The sequence below is a fragment of the Capricornis sumatraensis genome, chromosome X (genome assembly GCF_032405125.1).
Source record: "Capricornis sumatraensis isolate serow.1 chromosome X, serow.2, whole genome shotgun sequence".
NCBI classification, from domain to species: Eukaryota; Metazoa; Chordata; class Mammalia; order Artiodactyla; family Bovidae; genus Capricornis; species Capricornis sumatraensis.
The window spans coordinates 78,442,684-78,459,022 of NC_091092.1; the positions used below are offsets into that span (position 1 = coordinate 78,442,684).

Here is a 16,339-nt window from a genome sequence, read left to right on the forward strand (position 1 = left end):
GATTTACGGCCATTGTTTATCCATTTTATTTATTATTTTTTTTAATTTTTTTTAAATTTAATTTTAAAATCTTTAATTCTTACATGTGTTCCCAAACATGAACCCCCCTCCCACCTCCCTCCCCATAACATCTCTGTGGGTCATCCCCATGCCCCAGCCCCAAGCATGCTGTATCCTGCGTCAGACATAGACTGGCGATTCAATTCTTACATGATAGTATACATGATAGAATGCCATTCTCCCAAATCTTCCCACCCTCTCCCTCTCCCTCTGAGTCCAAAAGTCCGTTATACACCGCTGTGTCTTTTTTCCTGTCTTGCATACAGGGTCGTCATTGCTATCTTTCTAAATTCCATATATATGTGTTAGTATACTGTATTGGTGTTTTTCTTTCTTTTCTTACTTCACTCTGTATAATCGGCTCCAGTTTCATCCATCTCATCAGAACTGATTCAAATGAATTCTTTTTAATGGCTGAGTAATACTCCATTGTGTACATGTACCACAGCTTTCTTATCCATTCATCTGCTGATGGACATCTAGGTTGTTTCCATGTCCTGGCTATTATAAACAGTGCTGTGATGAACATTGGGGTACATGTGTCTCTTTCAATTCTGGTTTCCTCGGTGTGTATGCCCAGCAGTGGGATTGCTGGGTCATAAGGTAGTTCTATTTGCAATTTTTTAAGGAATCTCCACACTGTTCTCCATAGTGGCTGTACTAGTTTGCATTCCCACCAACAGTGTAGGAGGGTTCCCTTTTCTCCACACCCTCTCCAGCATTTATTGCTTGCAGATTTTTGGATCGCAGCCATTCTGACTGGTGTGAAGTGGTACCTCATTGTGGTTTTGATTTGCATTTCTCTGATAATGAGTGATGTTGAGCATCTTTTCATGTGTTTGTTAGCCATCCGTATGTCTTCTTTGGAGAAATGTCTATTTAGTTCTTTGGCCCATTTTTTGATTGGGTCGTTTATTTTTCTGGAATTGAGCTGCATAAGTTGCTTGTATATTTTTGAGATTAGTTGTTTGTCAGTTGCTTCATTTGCTATTATTTTCTCCCATTCAGAAGGCTGTCTTTTCACCTTGCGTATATTTTCCTTTGTTGTGCAGAAGCTTTTAATTTTAATTAGATCCCATTTGTTTATTTTTGCTTTTATTTCCAGAATTCTGGGAGGTGGATCATAGAGGATCCTGCTGTGATTTATGTCTGAGAGTGTTTTGCCTATGTTCTCCTCTAGGAGTTTTATAGTTTCTGGTCTTACATTTAGATCTTTAATCCATTTTGAGTTTATTTTTGTGTGCGGTGTTAGAAAGTGATCTAGTTTCATTCTTTTACAAGTGGTTGACCAGTTTTCCCAGCACCACTTGTTAAAGAGATTGTCTTTACTCCATTGTATATTCTTGCCTCCTTTGTCAAAGATAAGGTGTCCATAAGTGTGTGGATTTATCTCTGGGCTTTCTATTTTGTTCCATTGATCTATATGTCTGTCTTTGTGCCAGTACCATACTGTTTTGATGACTGTGGCTTTGTAGTAGAGCCTGAAGTCAGGCAAGTTGATTCCTCCAGTTCCATTCTTCTTTCTCAAGATTGCTCTGGCAATTCGAGGTTTTTTGTATTTCCATACAAATCTTGAAATTATTTGTTCTAGTTCTGTGAAAAATATGGCTGGTAGCTTGATAGGGATTGCATTGAATTTGTAAATTGCTTTGGGTAGTATACTCATTTTCACTATATTGATTCTTCCGATCCATGAACATGGTATATTTCTCCATCTATTAGTGTCCTCTTTGATTTCTTTCATCAGTGTTTTATAGTTTTCTATATATAGGTCTTTAGTTTCTTTAGGTAGATATATTCCTAAGTATTTTATTCTTTTCGTTGCAATGGTGAATGGAATTGTTTCCTTAATTGTTTATCCATTTTAAATTCCCTAATTTAGGAGTAAATGAGGGATTAATTTTTGTAGAAGTGGAATGAGCTTTGTCTATATGTGTCATAGTCTTCATAGATCATTGTGAAATAATAGTTTACCAAAGTAACAAAAGATTTTAAAAACAAATATAAATCACTTAAAGGCAAAGGAATTTACATAGTCTGTTATCAAAAAGCTGCATTCTAAGAAAACTTTGTTCATTTAACAAGGAGAGAAAACCAAATTCCAGTTTGGTACCGGCTTATATTCACTGTGAAACAATAGTTATTCACTTAGGCACAGTAAAAATAAAAGATTTCAAAGACAGTTTAATGTCTTAAGAAACTTGTACCATGCACAAAACTCTCTTCTCGGGGTCCACTTCTCACAAAACTTTCTTCCACTTTCTGTATTCATCACTTTATTTGCCCATTCAGAGAACAGCCACCAGTAAGTTCAGACTTACTTTATTTTCCCTTCAGTCAGTTCAGTTCAGTCGCTCAGTCGTGTCCGACTCTTTGCAACACCACAGACTGCACCATGCCAGGCTTCCCTGTCCATCACCAACTCCCAGAGTTTACTCAAACTCATGTCCATTGAGTCAGTGATGCCATCCAACCATCTCATCCTCTGTCATCCCCTTCTCCCACCTTCAGTCTTTCCGAACATCAGGGTCTTTTCAAATGAGTCAGTTTTCAGCATCAGTCCTTCCAATGAATATTCAGGACTGATTTCCTTTAGGATGGACTGGGTGGATCTCCTTGCTGTCCAAGGGACTCTCAAGAGTCTTCTCCAACACAACAGTTCAAAACCATCAATTCTTCAGCACTCAGCTTTCTTTATAGTCCAACTCTCACAACCATACATGACTACTGGATAAACCATAGCTTTGACTAGATGGACCTTTCTTGGCAAAGTAATGTCTCTGCTTTTTAATATGCTATCTAGGTTAGTCAGGCTTCCCTGGTGGCTCAGAGGGTAAAGCATCTGCCCGCAACGTGGGAGACCTCTGTTTGTTCCCTGGGTCGGGAAGATCCCGTGGAGAAGGAAATGGCAACCCACTCCAGTATTCTTGCCTGGAGAATCCCACGGATGGAGTAGCCTGGTAGGTAGTCTACAGGGTCGCAAAGAGTTGGACACGACTGAGCGAGTTCACTTCACTTCACTTCTAGGTTAGTCATAACTTTTCTTCCAGGGAGCAACTGTCTTTTAATTTCATGGCTGCTGTCACCATCTGCAGTGAGTTTGAAGCCCCCCAAAATAAAGTCTGTCACTGTTTCCATTGTTTCCCCATCTATTTGCCATGAAGTGATGGGACCAGATCCCACAATCTTCGTTTTCTGAATGTTGAGCTTTAAGCCAACGTTTTCACTCTCCTCTTTCACTTTCATCAAGAGGCTCTTTAGTTCTTCGCTTTCTGCCATAAGTGTGGTGTCATCTGCATATCTGAGGTTATTGATATTTCTCCCACCAATCTTGATTCCAGCTTGTGCTTCATCCAGTCCAGCATTTCTCATGATGTACTCTGCATATAAGTTAAATAAGCAGGGTGACAATATACAGCCTTGACGTTTTCCTTTCCTGATTTGGAACAAGTCTGTTGTTCCATGTCCAGTTCTAACTGTTGCTTCCTGACCTGCATACAGGTTTCTCAGGAAGCAGGTCAGGTGGTCTGGTATTTCCATCTCTTTCAGAATTTTCCACAGTTTGTTGTGATCCACACAGTCAAAGGCTTTGGCGTAGTCAATAAAGCAGAAGTAGATATTTGTCTGGAACTCTGTTGCTTTTTCTATGATCCAACAGATGTTGGCAATTTGATCTCTGGTTCCTCTGCCTTTTCTAAATCCAGCTTGAAAATCTGGAAGTTCACGGTTCATGTTCTGTTGAAGCCTGACTTGGAGAATTTTGAGCATTACTTTGCTAGCATGTGGGATGAATGCAATCGTGCGGTAGTTTGAGCATTCTTTGGCATTACCCTTCTTTGGGATTGGAATGAAAACTGATCTTTTCCAGTCCTGTGGCCACTTCTGAGTTTTCCAAATTTGCTGGCATGTTGAGTGCAGCACTTTCACAGCATCATCTTTTAGGCCTTGAAATAGCTCAACTGGAATTCCATCACCTCCACTAGCTTTGTTTGTAGTGATGCTTCCAAAGGCCCACTTGACTTTGCATTCTAGGATGTCTGGCTCTAGGTGACTGATCACACCATCTTGATTATCTGGGTCGTGATGATCTTTTTTGTATAGTTTTCTTGTGTATTCTTGCCACCTCCTAATATCTTCTGCTTCTGTTAGGTCCATACCATTTCTGTCCTTTATTGTGCCCATCTTTGCATGAAATGTTCCCTTGGTATCTCTAATTTTTTTGAAGAGATCTCTAGTCTTTCCCATTCTATTGTCTTCCTCTATTTCTTTGCATCAATCATGGAGGAAGGCTTTCTTACCTCTCCTTGCTATTCTTTGGAACTCTGTATTCAAATGGGTATATCTTTCCTTTTCTCCTTTGTCTTTAGCTTCTCTTTTCTCAGCTATTTGTAAGGCCTCCTCAGACAAGCATTTTGCCTTTGCATTTCTTTTTCTTGGGGATGGTCTTGATCCCTGTCTCCTCTACAATGTCACAAACCTCTGTCCATAGTTCTTCAGGCACTCTGTCATATCTAATTCCTTGAATCTATTTGTCACTTCCACTGTATAATTGTAAGGGATTTGATTTAGGTCATACCTGAATGGTCTAGTGGTTTTCCCTACTTTCTTAAATTTAAGTCTGAATTTGGCAATAAAGAGTTCATGATCTGAGCCACAGTCAGCTCCTGGTCTTGTTTTTGCTGACTATATAGAGCTTCTCCATCTTTGGCTGCAAAGAATATAATCAATCTGATTTCAGTATTGACCATCTGGTGATGTCCATGTATCGAGTCTTCTCTTGTGTTGTTGGAAGAGGGTATTTGCTATGACTAGTGCGTTCTCTTGGCAAAACTCTTATTAGCCTTTGCCCTGCTTGATTTTCCCTTAATAGAATGAAATTCCACTCCTTATACCTTTTTATTAAAAACACACATCCTACTTTCCTTCAGCAACCATGAACTGTCCTTTATATCATCATTTTGTAGATTGGTAAATATAAATCACCCAAAGCTCTTACGTTATTTGCATTTTCTTTCCTTAAAAGTTTCTTCACAGTGAATTATTAAGATACATCTATATTAATCACATTAACAAATGTTAATACCAGGTATTAATTTAATAGTGGATATTTCCCAGTTCACATGTACCTGAAATTCATTTAGTTTTTTAATTTTAATTCTTCTTGAATTTAGAATTATTTTATTTATAAGCACTTACTTGTCTTTAGGCCAATTAAATAGAGCTCATTGGCAAAATAACTTCAGCAGTATTATTCAAAGATAAAGACACACACTGAGACATACATAAATCTGGACCGAGATCTCAGTTTTCACTTCAGATTTAAAATGTCTCTTTACTCTTTTTTCCCCTTGGCTTGAAGTTCTACTAATTTGCTCACAGCTGGAGTCTCAGGCAGAGTGGGCTCTGTATCTCAAGGACATGATAGGCATTAACCTCAGGTTTTTTTTCCTAGGCATGTTCTGTTTTCTCATGTAGGGTCAAAGCTCTAAAAAAAATATTTTAATAAGCCAGCTTTTTCCTAATTAATTGCACATACAAAAAGAACCAGTTTTATAATTTCAAAAATATTTCATTTTAACCAGTTTTTTCCCCCGGGTCTAAAGAATATCATGGCCATCCAGTGTCAAAAATGTCATCTCTCCTTTTTGTAGTCATAGTTTCATAGCTAAATTTAAATTAGAGTTCTCAAATTGGCTCTGATGACAGGGGCAGACTGACTGATAAGATGGTGTCCCCGCAGGGACTTTTATCTGGGGAGATGGGATCTTAATTTGATCAGAAGAATCTGAAGGAGTAAGAGAACTTGAAGCATTAGGGGAAGCTTGGTTCTTTTTCCACTTTCTTCTCCCCCATCCATGCCCACTCCTAGAGACAGGAGGAGTTAGGAGGGGATTCTTTAGAATGTTAGGAGAGTTTTTTCCTGGCTTTTGATTATAGGAGAAAGTCCTGAGCTAGGAGATCTGATGGAGAGGGAGAGACAGAGGGGGAATGAGGGGATAGGGCAGCAACAGAAAGACATGTGGCATGAATCCCTTACGTCCAGATTCTGACTGAGTGTCATAAAGGTTTGAGCATAAGGAACAGCAAAAGAGGTCAAGGGTGGAGATTATGTTATAATTTAAGCATGCCATTCAGAGGTCATTTTTCTTGCTTCCCCAATTTGTACTGGCTCCATGTTTTGTTGCAAAAGAATGTGAGTCTTTTCTTTTTTAGGATTTTCAGGGTCAAATTTTTTCTAGGTCCTGAGAATACAACCCAGAGGTGAGTCTGAAGGTGGTTTTTGAGACATACCTGAGCCCATTCTTGGAATGGGGGTACCGAGAGTTCACCAGCCACAGAAAGAGTCCTCCATGTCCCAGTGAACCCTCTGCGTGCAACAAGGCACCGTGTGGCTAGTGGCCAACTGTCCTAACAATTGCATCCAATAGTTAGAGGTGACCCCTGAACATGTGACAGAGAGTGGCACAAAACCCTATGGCTAGGAACAAGCCTAGGCACAGTGTGAAAATGCATAGAGTGGCACAAAACCCTGTGGCTAGGAACAAGCCTAGGCACAGTGTGAAAATGCATGTGGTGACTAGGGCCAGAAAGGACAGAAAAGAGTTTCCCAGAACCAACAGTGACTCACCTTTTAGCAATTCCCTGAAACATGGAAGGCACTCTCTAGGATGATTCAGAGGTTGCTCCTAGGTTCCTGTAAATTAATCCAGACAGAGAGAGGAAAAGTGAGAGACAGAGAAGACAGGCTGAGGAATCCACCTTGTAGTCCTGCCAGGAAGCCGGTGGCCTGGGGAATGGGCTGTGTTTTGCTTGAACCAATATGTGCCTAACATGGTGCACAGAAGTTGTCTTGCTGAGGGCAGATGCTCTGGTAGCCTGGTCTGTTCTGTGACCCCCCCTTATCCTGCCATGGGAGTCTTTTCTAGTGGCTTTTAAGTGCCTGACCTGTGCCTGCACAGTTTTATTGGCCTGGTCCTCAGCTCAAGGGAGAAGGAGGAAAAAGGAAAAGAGAGCCCTCATCTACTTGGGTGGTAGCTACTGGGGTACTGTGGGCAGTGGAGCCTTTGGAACACACCAGAGAGTAACTCTGGCAGAGTTCTTTAATTGCTTCCACAGCCACTTGCCTGTTGGCAGAGGGCTCAAGGTAAAAGAAAAGAAAGAGGAAAGGAGAGTGGGGGCTCTCTCACGGGGAGAGTAGTACAGGCCACCAAATGTTGAGACAGTCCAAGCACGGGCTGGAAAAGAATTTCCGGACACAGAGCATTTCAGAAGGGAGTGAATGTATTAAGAACAAAGAACAGAGATAAAGTGGGCACTGCAAGTGAAGCAGGCAGACCTCCTGACAGACCAGGGAGAGTTGGGTTTTTGTTTTGTTTTTTTTTTGTAGGTTAATAGCCAATTTGTACAGATAGCCTCAAGACAAAATTCCTGCTAGAAGGTTGACGTTAGGTGATTGATTGGGACACTATAGAGTATTTACTGGAGTGGGCATCTTTGCTTAACTGGGAGTCAGGAAGCTTGTTAGTGGTGATCAGGGGGCTCTTGGCAAGTTTACAAAAGGGTTCAGTCAGCTTTGGAGGTGACCTTGGTTCTGGGCTCTGCCGAGGCTTTGGTGACCTCACACCTGTGGCCTGGGGCAGGACTCAACAGAGAGTGCGAGTGCCAAAGGGTGATTTTTCTAATTCTTAATTCCTTCTACATTTATTAATCGGACTTACTCAGTAAAGAAGAACTTTCCCTTTACTTACCTCCTTTCTTGAATTTTTATTTTAATGTGTTACAGTCTAACACCATCATTTTCCTTTTTTGATCCTCAAACTGTTCCAAATTTGTCACTCTGGCCCCTGTGTCCTTTTGACACGACTCCATTAGTCTTTGAGCACTTCCTTGCTTTTTGACACAAGATGTTCCAGGCTCACTCTGCATTCCCTGTCCTGGACCTGGTATACGTTATTTGTCCAAGGAGCCCTGGTTCCTTTTAGTGGGGAATGGTGTTTAGAAACTGAGAAATCATCGCTTTTAGGCCCTTTCAGTGGAGAGAACTAAAAAAAAAAAAAAACGGCTTTATAATAATACCTTCAATTCAAATCTAACACCACAGAGTCCTCCCTTGTCTTCCCCCATTTCATATTCGTATCTTGCTTCTCTTACAATGAAAACTCTGGTCCCCAACACCAATATATATGTACTCTTCAGAATTATAAGACCAATACCACTACCAACAATTAGCCTAAGTAAAGTTCAGAAGTTCTTTGCAGTCTTCTATCCTTAGACTATATCCTATTAAGGATATACAGTGTACTATGTTTAAAAATTACGTGAATCAGGGCCTTCTCTGGCAGTCCAGTGGTTAAGACTCCATGCTTCCACTGCAGGGGGCACAGGTGCAATCCCTGGTCAGGGAACTAAGATCCCACATGCTTTGCATCCTGGCCAGAAATAAGAAAGAAATTTTTTTAAAATTACATGAATCATTTTTTTTCCTCTGTGGAGTTTTTTCCATTTATATTCAAGTTTAGGATTTGCTTTTATCATCCTTTTTAGTAAAAATGATACATTATTTTTAAAATATATAAACTTTCATGTGGCTCAAAGTCAAAACTATATAAAAAGCTATTTCCAGACAAGTCTTGCTTCCATGCCCTGTGCCCCATTGCCACCGACTCCCTCTAAGTACCCATTTTCATTAATTTCTGGGTATCCTTCCTGTGTTTATTTTTTTTTCAGTTGAAGTATAATTGACACACATTAGTTTCAGGTGTACAGCATAATTCACTATTTATACTTCCTGTGTTTCTTGGGCAAATATATGCAAATGAGTATATATATTCTGTGGGTTTTTTTGGTTAAACACAAAAGATAGCATACTATATATATTCTTTTCACCTTGCTTTTTTTTCCACTTACTAATATAGTCTGGAAACCACACCATACCACTTAATAGCATTCTTCCTCGTTTTTTTTATGTCTACATATTACTTCATTGTATGAATATTCCGTGGAATTTTTCTTTTTCAGAGACAAATGTTGGTCTGGTTCAGAACAAGAGAGGAAAACAAACCCAGGAGGAGACTGGAATATTTTGATAGTAGTTGCATTTCTAGACCAGATGACAAGTCTGCCAAAACCTGCATGTAGCTGAAATGCATTTTGGTAATGAAAAGTTAATAGAATACTATTGCCTAACTAATGGAGAAGGCAATGGCAACCCACTCCAGTACTCTTGCCTGGAAAATCCCATGGATGGAGGGGCCTGGTGGGCTACAGTCCATGGGGTCGCTAGGAGTCGGACACGACTGAGCAACTTCACTTTCACCTTTCACTTTCATGCACTGGAGAAGGAAATGGCAACCCACTCCAGTGTTCTTGCCTGGAGAATCCCAGGGACGGGGGAGCCTGGTGGGCTGCCGTCTATGGGGTTGCACAGAGTCAAACACGACTGAAGCGACTTAGCAGCAGCAGCAGCCTAACTAATAAGACAAAAAAGCAAAGTAGAATGCTTTTTAATGTATCTTATATAGTCTCTTGAATCTTATGCTTATGGAAAAGCAGTTTCAACGAGGTAGAGACTTGTAGAATATGGAAGGGGATTTCAGTTACTATAAATATTAAAGATGCCATTCTTGACTCAAAATGTGGTTTTGCATTAATTTACTATATGACTTTATTTTTCTGGGCTCCAAAATCACTGCAGATGGTGACTGCATCCATGAAATTAAGATGCTTGCTCCTTGGAAGGAAAGTTATGACCAACCTAGACAGCGTATTAAAAAGCAGAGACATTACTTTGTCAATAAAGGTCCGTCTAGTCAAGGCTATGGTTTTTCCAGTGGTCATGTATGGATGTGAGAGTTGGACTATAAAGAAGGCTGAGCACCAAAGAATTGATGCTTTTGAACTGTGGTGTTGGAGAAGACTCTTGAGAGTCCCTTGGACTGCAAGGAGATCCAACCAGTCCATCATAAAGGAGATCAGTCCTGGGTGTTCATTGGAGGGACTGATGTTGAAGCTGAAACTCCAGTACTTTGGCCACCTCATGCGAAGAGTTGACTCATTGGAAAAGACTCTGATGCTGGGAGGGATTGGGGGCAGGAGGAGAAGGGGATGACAGAGGATGAGATGGTTGGATGGCATTACCGACTCAATGGACATGGGTTTGGGTGGACTCCGGGAGTTGATGATGGACAGGGAGGCCTGGCATGCTGCGGTTCATGGGGTTGCACAGAGTCAAACACGACTGAGCAACTGAACTGAACTGAACTACATGACCCAGCAATTCTACTCCCAGGTATATACCCAAGACAGTGGAAAACATACCCACACAAAACCTATATGAAGGTTCACAGCAACATTATTTGTAACAGCCAAAGTGTAGAAACAATCCAAACGTCCCTCAACTATGAGTAGATAAAATATGGTGTATCCCATACAGTAGAATATTATTCAGTAATAAAAAGAAATGACTACTCATATTTGCTACAAAATGGATGAACCTTGAGAAGATTTTGCTAAATGAAAGAAGAGTTCCAAGTGGCCACATATTTGATTCCATTTATATGAAGGGCTGGGGATGGGAACAGGGGATTAACCACATGAGGGATCTCTTTGCAGTGATGGAAATGTTGTCAAACTGAATTTTGGTAATGGTTGCATGACTCAGTAAATTTACTCAAAATTGTTACATTGTACACTTAAAATGGGTGAATTGTACAGTATGTAAATTATACCTCAATAAAGTGGTTTTTAAAAACAAAAAACATGGTTTTGCTCTTCCTTGTGCACTTACTAGTATACCAGCATTATTTACAGTTGCCAGCCAAGATTAGGTATTTTGGGGGGAGGAGGGAGGATCGAACCTGTGCCTTCAGTAGTGAAAGCACAGTCTTAACCACTGGACCACCAGGGAATTTCTTAGTTCATTTTTAAAACAAACAGGAGGAGATTTTCCTGAGCTAAGTGGAAGAGGCAAAAGATATTAAATGCAGAATCTTTCCTAGCCCCTGGCACAGTCAAGCCTGTAACACAATAAGAGCTTGATAACTGTTTACTGAATGTAGTGTAATAAGTGAGAAAAATCACCAACAGGGAACTAACTAATCCGTCATTATTGAAAACCAGGATATGAAGCTAAATCCTGGAGATGAATAGGTGAGGGGTGGGCAGGAACTAGAGAATCAGTGTTAGCAGGACAGACAATTCCTTACGCTGATTATGTGATATAGAAAAATAAGTACAGTTACACATAGGTGCCATGTGCAATATGACAGTATAGTTATTTCATCCTTTGCAAGCTGAAAAGCATTTAGAAACCATTCACTTTCCCTGGTGGCTCAGACGGTAAAGAATCCACCTGCCAAGGCAGGAGACCCAGGTTCAACCTGGGTTGGGAAGATCCCCTGGAGAAGGGCATGGCAACCCATTCCAGTATTCTTGTCTGGAGAATTCCATGGACAGAGGAGCCTGATGGGCTACAGTCTCTGAAGTTGCAGAGTTGGACAAGATAGAGCAATTAACACACACACAAGACAAAGGGGTGGTGGTAAGGAATTGCTTGGATTTTTAGAAAGCAACAGACCCAATAAAATCAGAAAAGTTTATTAGCATTCCTTATGAAAAATTTAAAAGTGATATTAGCAGTTAGTCTTCATATAAATTAACTATAAAAACCAAGATGTCAGTGTATACTTAAGACTATTAAATCAGAGCAATACAAAACCACTCACTCAGACTTGTGGATCACAGCACCATTTATTAGAGAATACAAGTTTGCCCAAACCAAACCCAGGCTTACATTTGTGAATTTGACAGGCAAAAGAGGAGCAGGAGGCACTATTAAAATAAAAGCTAATTTAAAAGATTTCAGTAGCTAAATAGAAAGTTCCCAGAGACCTAGATGACAGCCATGTTTCTAGCCCCTTTCAACCATGAAGTCCTGTGAGCACCCAAGGTGGCATCCATCAGAACATCATGAGACTGGAATACACTTCCATTTGACTGTCTTTGGAAAAACCCAGTGACTTTACACAAGGCCAGTGGGCCCGTTGCCCAGAAGCCAGTTGACTTCCACAGTGGCCACATTATGGTAATAGCCCCACTTTCCAAAGTGCTATTGAGCCTTAGTTGAGGAGGGCCACACTCACCCTCTTCCAGTTAACACAATGCTCATACGGAATCCCTGCCAGCCTCAGGAGACCCTGAGTTGCACACTGGAAAATAGATACAGTACATTGGAACTGAGAAGGCACGTGCTGGACAATAGTATTCATCCTGGATTCTCCACAGCTTTAGACAATTAACATTGTAGACATACACACCAATGGAATATTGCTTGAAGTGGCAAGTACAGTGATGAAGGAAAAAGAAAAAGCACTTTAGTCCACTGTGAGGGAAAAGGGAAACCAGAAGAAAAGGAGGAAGAACAGAGTATTTATATAACCTTTTATATTCTATCAATACTTGATATTTGCTTGACCTCCAGGTTCCAGATTCTCAAAGAGTAAACAGATCTAGCAAATAAAAATACAGGATGCCTCATTAACTCTGAATCTCAGATAAACAGAAAATAATTTTTTAGTGTTAAGCATGTCCCAGATATTGCAAGGTACACACTTACTTACACTAAAAAATTGGTTTAAAAAATTATTTTATCTGGCAACCCTATCCAGGAGGTTCAGTCAGCTTGAGGTTACTATGATCTTATCCTGTCAAAGAGCAACAGCAAGACAATCACAGAGCAAAGCACAGGCACTTCACCCACCCCAAGGGGAGGTATGAGATCCTTTTAGCTCCATTTCCCAAACTCTCAAAAATCCCATGCTATTCTGGCAGGATAAGAGGACATGTGCATGATGGAGTTGCTGACCACTATCTGTCAGGTAGAGAAGTTTTCCTTCCATATCAAATGAAGAAAGTCAAAAATATAGCTGGAGGAAGAATCAGCAGGTCCACGGGGATACAGAAGTCAACTCATCTCACCCCAGAGCAGACTGAGGAAAGCCAACAAAACTGCCACAAGGGTGAGGACAGCCCCTTCGGCCTGGAAACCCAACATACTCCAGCACTCTTGGGGCAAACTCAAAAGGCACACAGGGACGAACACACACAAACAGGGAGACATACAGAGGAGGGAGGAACAGGAAGAGAGCAGAGTAGCCTTTATAATGACTCAGAGGAATGACAGCAGAAGAGACGTCTCAGAGGGAATCACAGAACCCCTTGAGAGTGACTGGCAGGAAGTCTTACTTGTTTGGTTGTTTCATTGGTTTCACTTAGAGGGTTAATCTTCAGTGGTCTTTCCTTACAGTGGAAGGGTGATGTGAGAAGAAAGGGCCACACAGAAGCCTCAGAGACACAGTTTTTCACTTCACAGGGCCCAGAATGCTAGCAGAATCAGAGAGCAAATCTGAACATCTGATCCCACAGACAATGTACTGTTATGACTAAGTGCCAAACCTACCTCCTGAGGGTTGGAAGAGGAATCAATAACAAGGCCATGGCTGGTAAACATTCCTTTCAAAGGCACAGAGAAGGAAACATCACAAAGAATAGGACCACGTTATGTTTTTTTTTAAGTTTCCACCATGGGAATACCCAGTCCCCAGTAACCCAGCATCTCTGTAACTGTGTTCCCAGAGATGTTAATAGGTGCTACATGGGACCAAAAAACAAAAGTTCAGTGAAATAAGTTTGGGAAATATTGCATACTTATTTAAAGTTATAAAACTTCCTGCAGTAAAAGAAACTATTTGGCATTACTTAAATCAATGATTCTTGCCTTATTTGACCACAGAACCGTTTTTTGTTTTAGGTAAGAAGCAGACTTATTAAGAGAGAAACACACTCCACAGATGGAGCGTGAGCCATCTCAAAAGGCCAGAGGCCCATAGAACCCCTTTAAGAAACATCTGTTACGATCTCACAGAACTCTAGAAATGCTGCTTAATCATTATTGCAAAAACGTCTCATCTCAAGAATGGAAAAAATATGTCAACACTAGGAACACCCAGGAATCACACCTAAAATGGTTTCCAAAAATAAGTATATCAGAAAGCTTCAGGTAATGATTTGAAAACTTGGAGAACCCTGTCCTTCTGTGAGGTACTAGCTCAATGACAAATACATCCAGGAAAGCTGAAATTAGATTTCAAACAGTCAAGCAAAAGCCTACAAAGAACAGTACTAGGCTGATCTGCTTAGTTGTGGCCTGGCCAGTGCTGAAAAGAACATCTGGTGACGTCTCCTCTCATCACTTCGATAGGAGAGACACACACTCTCTCACTCTCAAACTTTCTCTAAAAGGTTCAGACTGAATTTCAAAGCAGCCAAGTACAAACTAGCCTCTCTTCATTCCTCCAAAGCCAAATAACCTGGAGCCTAGGGTTTCCAGGAGAAGAGATAAGTGGCTCACGCTGGCAATATTAAATGCTATCAAGGGAATTTCCCCTTTTTCTCCATAGGCGCAGTCCCCAAGCAGCATCCCAAAAGCTATAAGAGGACACACTTCTTGGTGTTCTTCTTTGTGGCAGGGTAAAGCACAGCCCGGATGGCTTCCAAAAATACCTCACGGACCCCATCATGCATCAGGGCTGAACATTCCAGATATTTCACAGCCCCCACCTGCTTAGCCAGGGAAGTGCCTTGCTGAGGAGTTGTGGGCACTTGGCTCTGTTCCTTTAGCTTCTTCACTGTCTCAAGGTCACTTCGCAGGTCCCTCTTGGTGCCTACCAGCAAAACAGGTACATTGGGGCAATGATGGGACACCTCGGGATACCACTTATGCCTCACATTGGCATAAGAAGATGGGTTGCCAATGGAAAAGCAAATGACGAAGATATTGGTCTGGGGGTAGGACAGTGTTCGCAGTCGGTCATACTCTTCTTGGCCAGCTGTGTCCCAGAGGTTCAGGATGACAATCTGGCCATCCACAGACGTCTGGGCACTATAGTTGTCAAAGACAGTGGGGATATACTCCTCAGGAAAGGCATTTGTTGTGTAACTGATGAGGAGACAGGTCTTACCTACAGCCCCATCTCCCACAACCACACATTTGATCGTCTGCATTCTTCCTTTGGAGTCCTATGTATAAGAGAGAAGGAAAGAATGTTCATAGATGTTTGGTTAATCTAGGAACCTAAGCTATATAAACATTTCTCTCTGAGAAGAAAGGAGGTAAGGCCCTCCCCCCCACCCCCACTACCTGGCCTCCTGACACCAAAGAAGCTGGGAAAGGTTGTATGGGGCAAGAATTCTTACCATGGAGTCCATGGCCTGCTAGAAGATAGGCTTCAGAAGATTCTAGAAGCCACCTCTGCAGTTGTGCACAATATTATGTGTATGTGCATAGGTAAATTTTTCTGGAAAGAAGATCCAAAGCTGTCATCAGACTCAAAAAGGACTGTGAGCCCCACAAGATTAAAAACTATTATATACAAAGGTTACAGTATTGTCATAAGGCCTCACATATACTGTATCAAAGCTACTAAAATATTATAGGTACTAAATAAATGTTAACTAATTTTTTTAAATTGGTGTAGAAAGAAGATTCCCAAGGTTGAAACAAAAGGAAAGACAGCTCTCACTTCGGATCTGTGGCTACAGACTCAGCAAAGATACACTCTCTTCCTGAAAAACTGTTGTTTGTTATTGTTCAGTCGCTCAGTCATGTCTGACTCTTTGTGACCCCATAGACTGCAGCACGCCAGGATTCCCTATCCTTCACCATCTCCAGGAGTTTGCTCAAACTCATGTTCATCAATGATATCTAACCATCTCATCCTCTGTTACCTCCTTCTCCTCCCACCTTCAATCTTTCCCAGCACCAGGGTCTTTTCCAATGAGTCAGCTCTTCACATCAGGTGGCCAGAGTATTGGAGCTTCAGCTGCAGCATCGGTCCTTCCAATGAAAATTCAGGGGTGATTTCCTTTAGGATTGACGGGTTTGATCTCCTTACAGTCCAAGGGACTCTCAAGAGTCTTCTCTAGCACCACAATTCAAAAGCACTAATTCTTCAGTGCTCAGCCTTCTTTATGGTCCAACTCTCACATCTGTACATGACTACTGCAAAAATCACAGTGGCATCAAAATACTGGAGAGAAAAGTAGGCCAGTCAGATTCAGCCATATAGAGAAGTGGCTGAGAGTGCAGACTCTGAAGTCAGATCGCCTGGCATCGAAAACCAGTCCTCTCTCTTCCTAAGCTCTGTGAACTCGGGCAAGTTTTTAACCTGAAGCTTAAATGAAAGAATGCATGCGCTGTACTCATTAGTGCCTGCCACATAGG

At 41.3% G+C, this 16,339-nt stretch overlaps 1 protein-coding gene across 1 annotated transcript; it reads right to left on the reverse strand.

Annotated features, from left to right (window-relative positions):
* Nucleotides 1–14,544: 14,544 nt before the first annotated feature.
* Nucleotides 14,545–15,345, reverse strand: LOC138071289 (rho-related GTP-binding protein RhoG-like). Its single transcript, XM_068962812.1, has 2 exons — nt 15,313–15,345; nt 14,545–15,135 (listed from the first exon to the last, which is right to left on the reverse strand). Exons 1-2 carry the CDS (start codon nt 15,322–15,324, stop codon nt 14,545–14,547), a joined length of 603 nt encoding a protein of 200 aa, XP_068818913.1. The 5' UTR covers nt 15,325–15,345.
* Nucleotides 15,346–16,339: the final 994 nt, after the last annotated feature.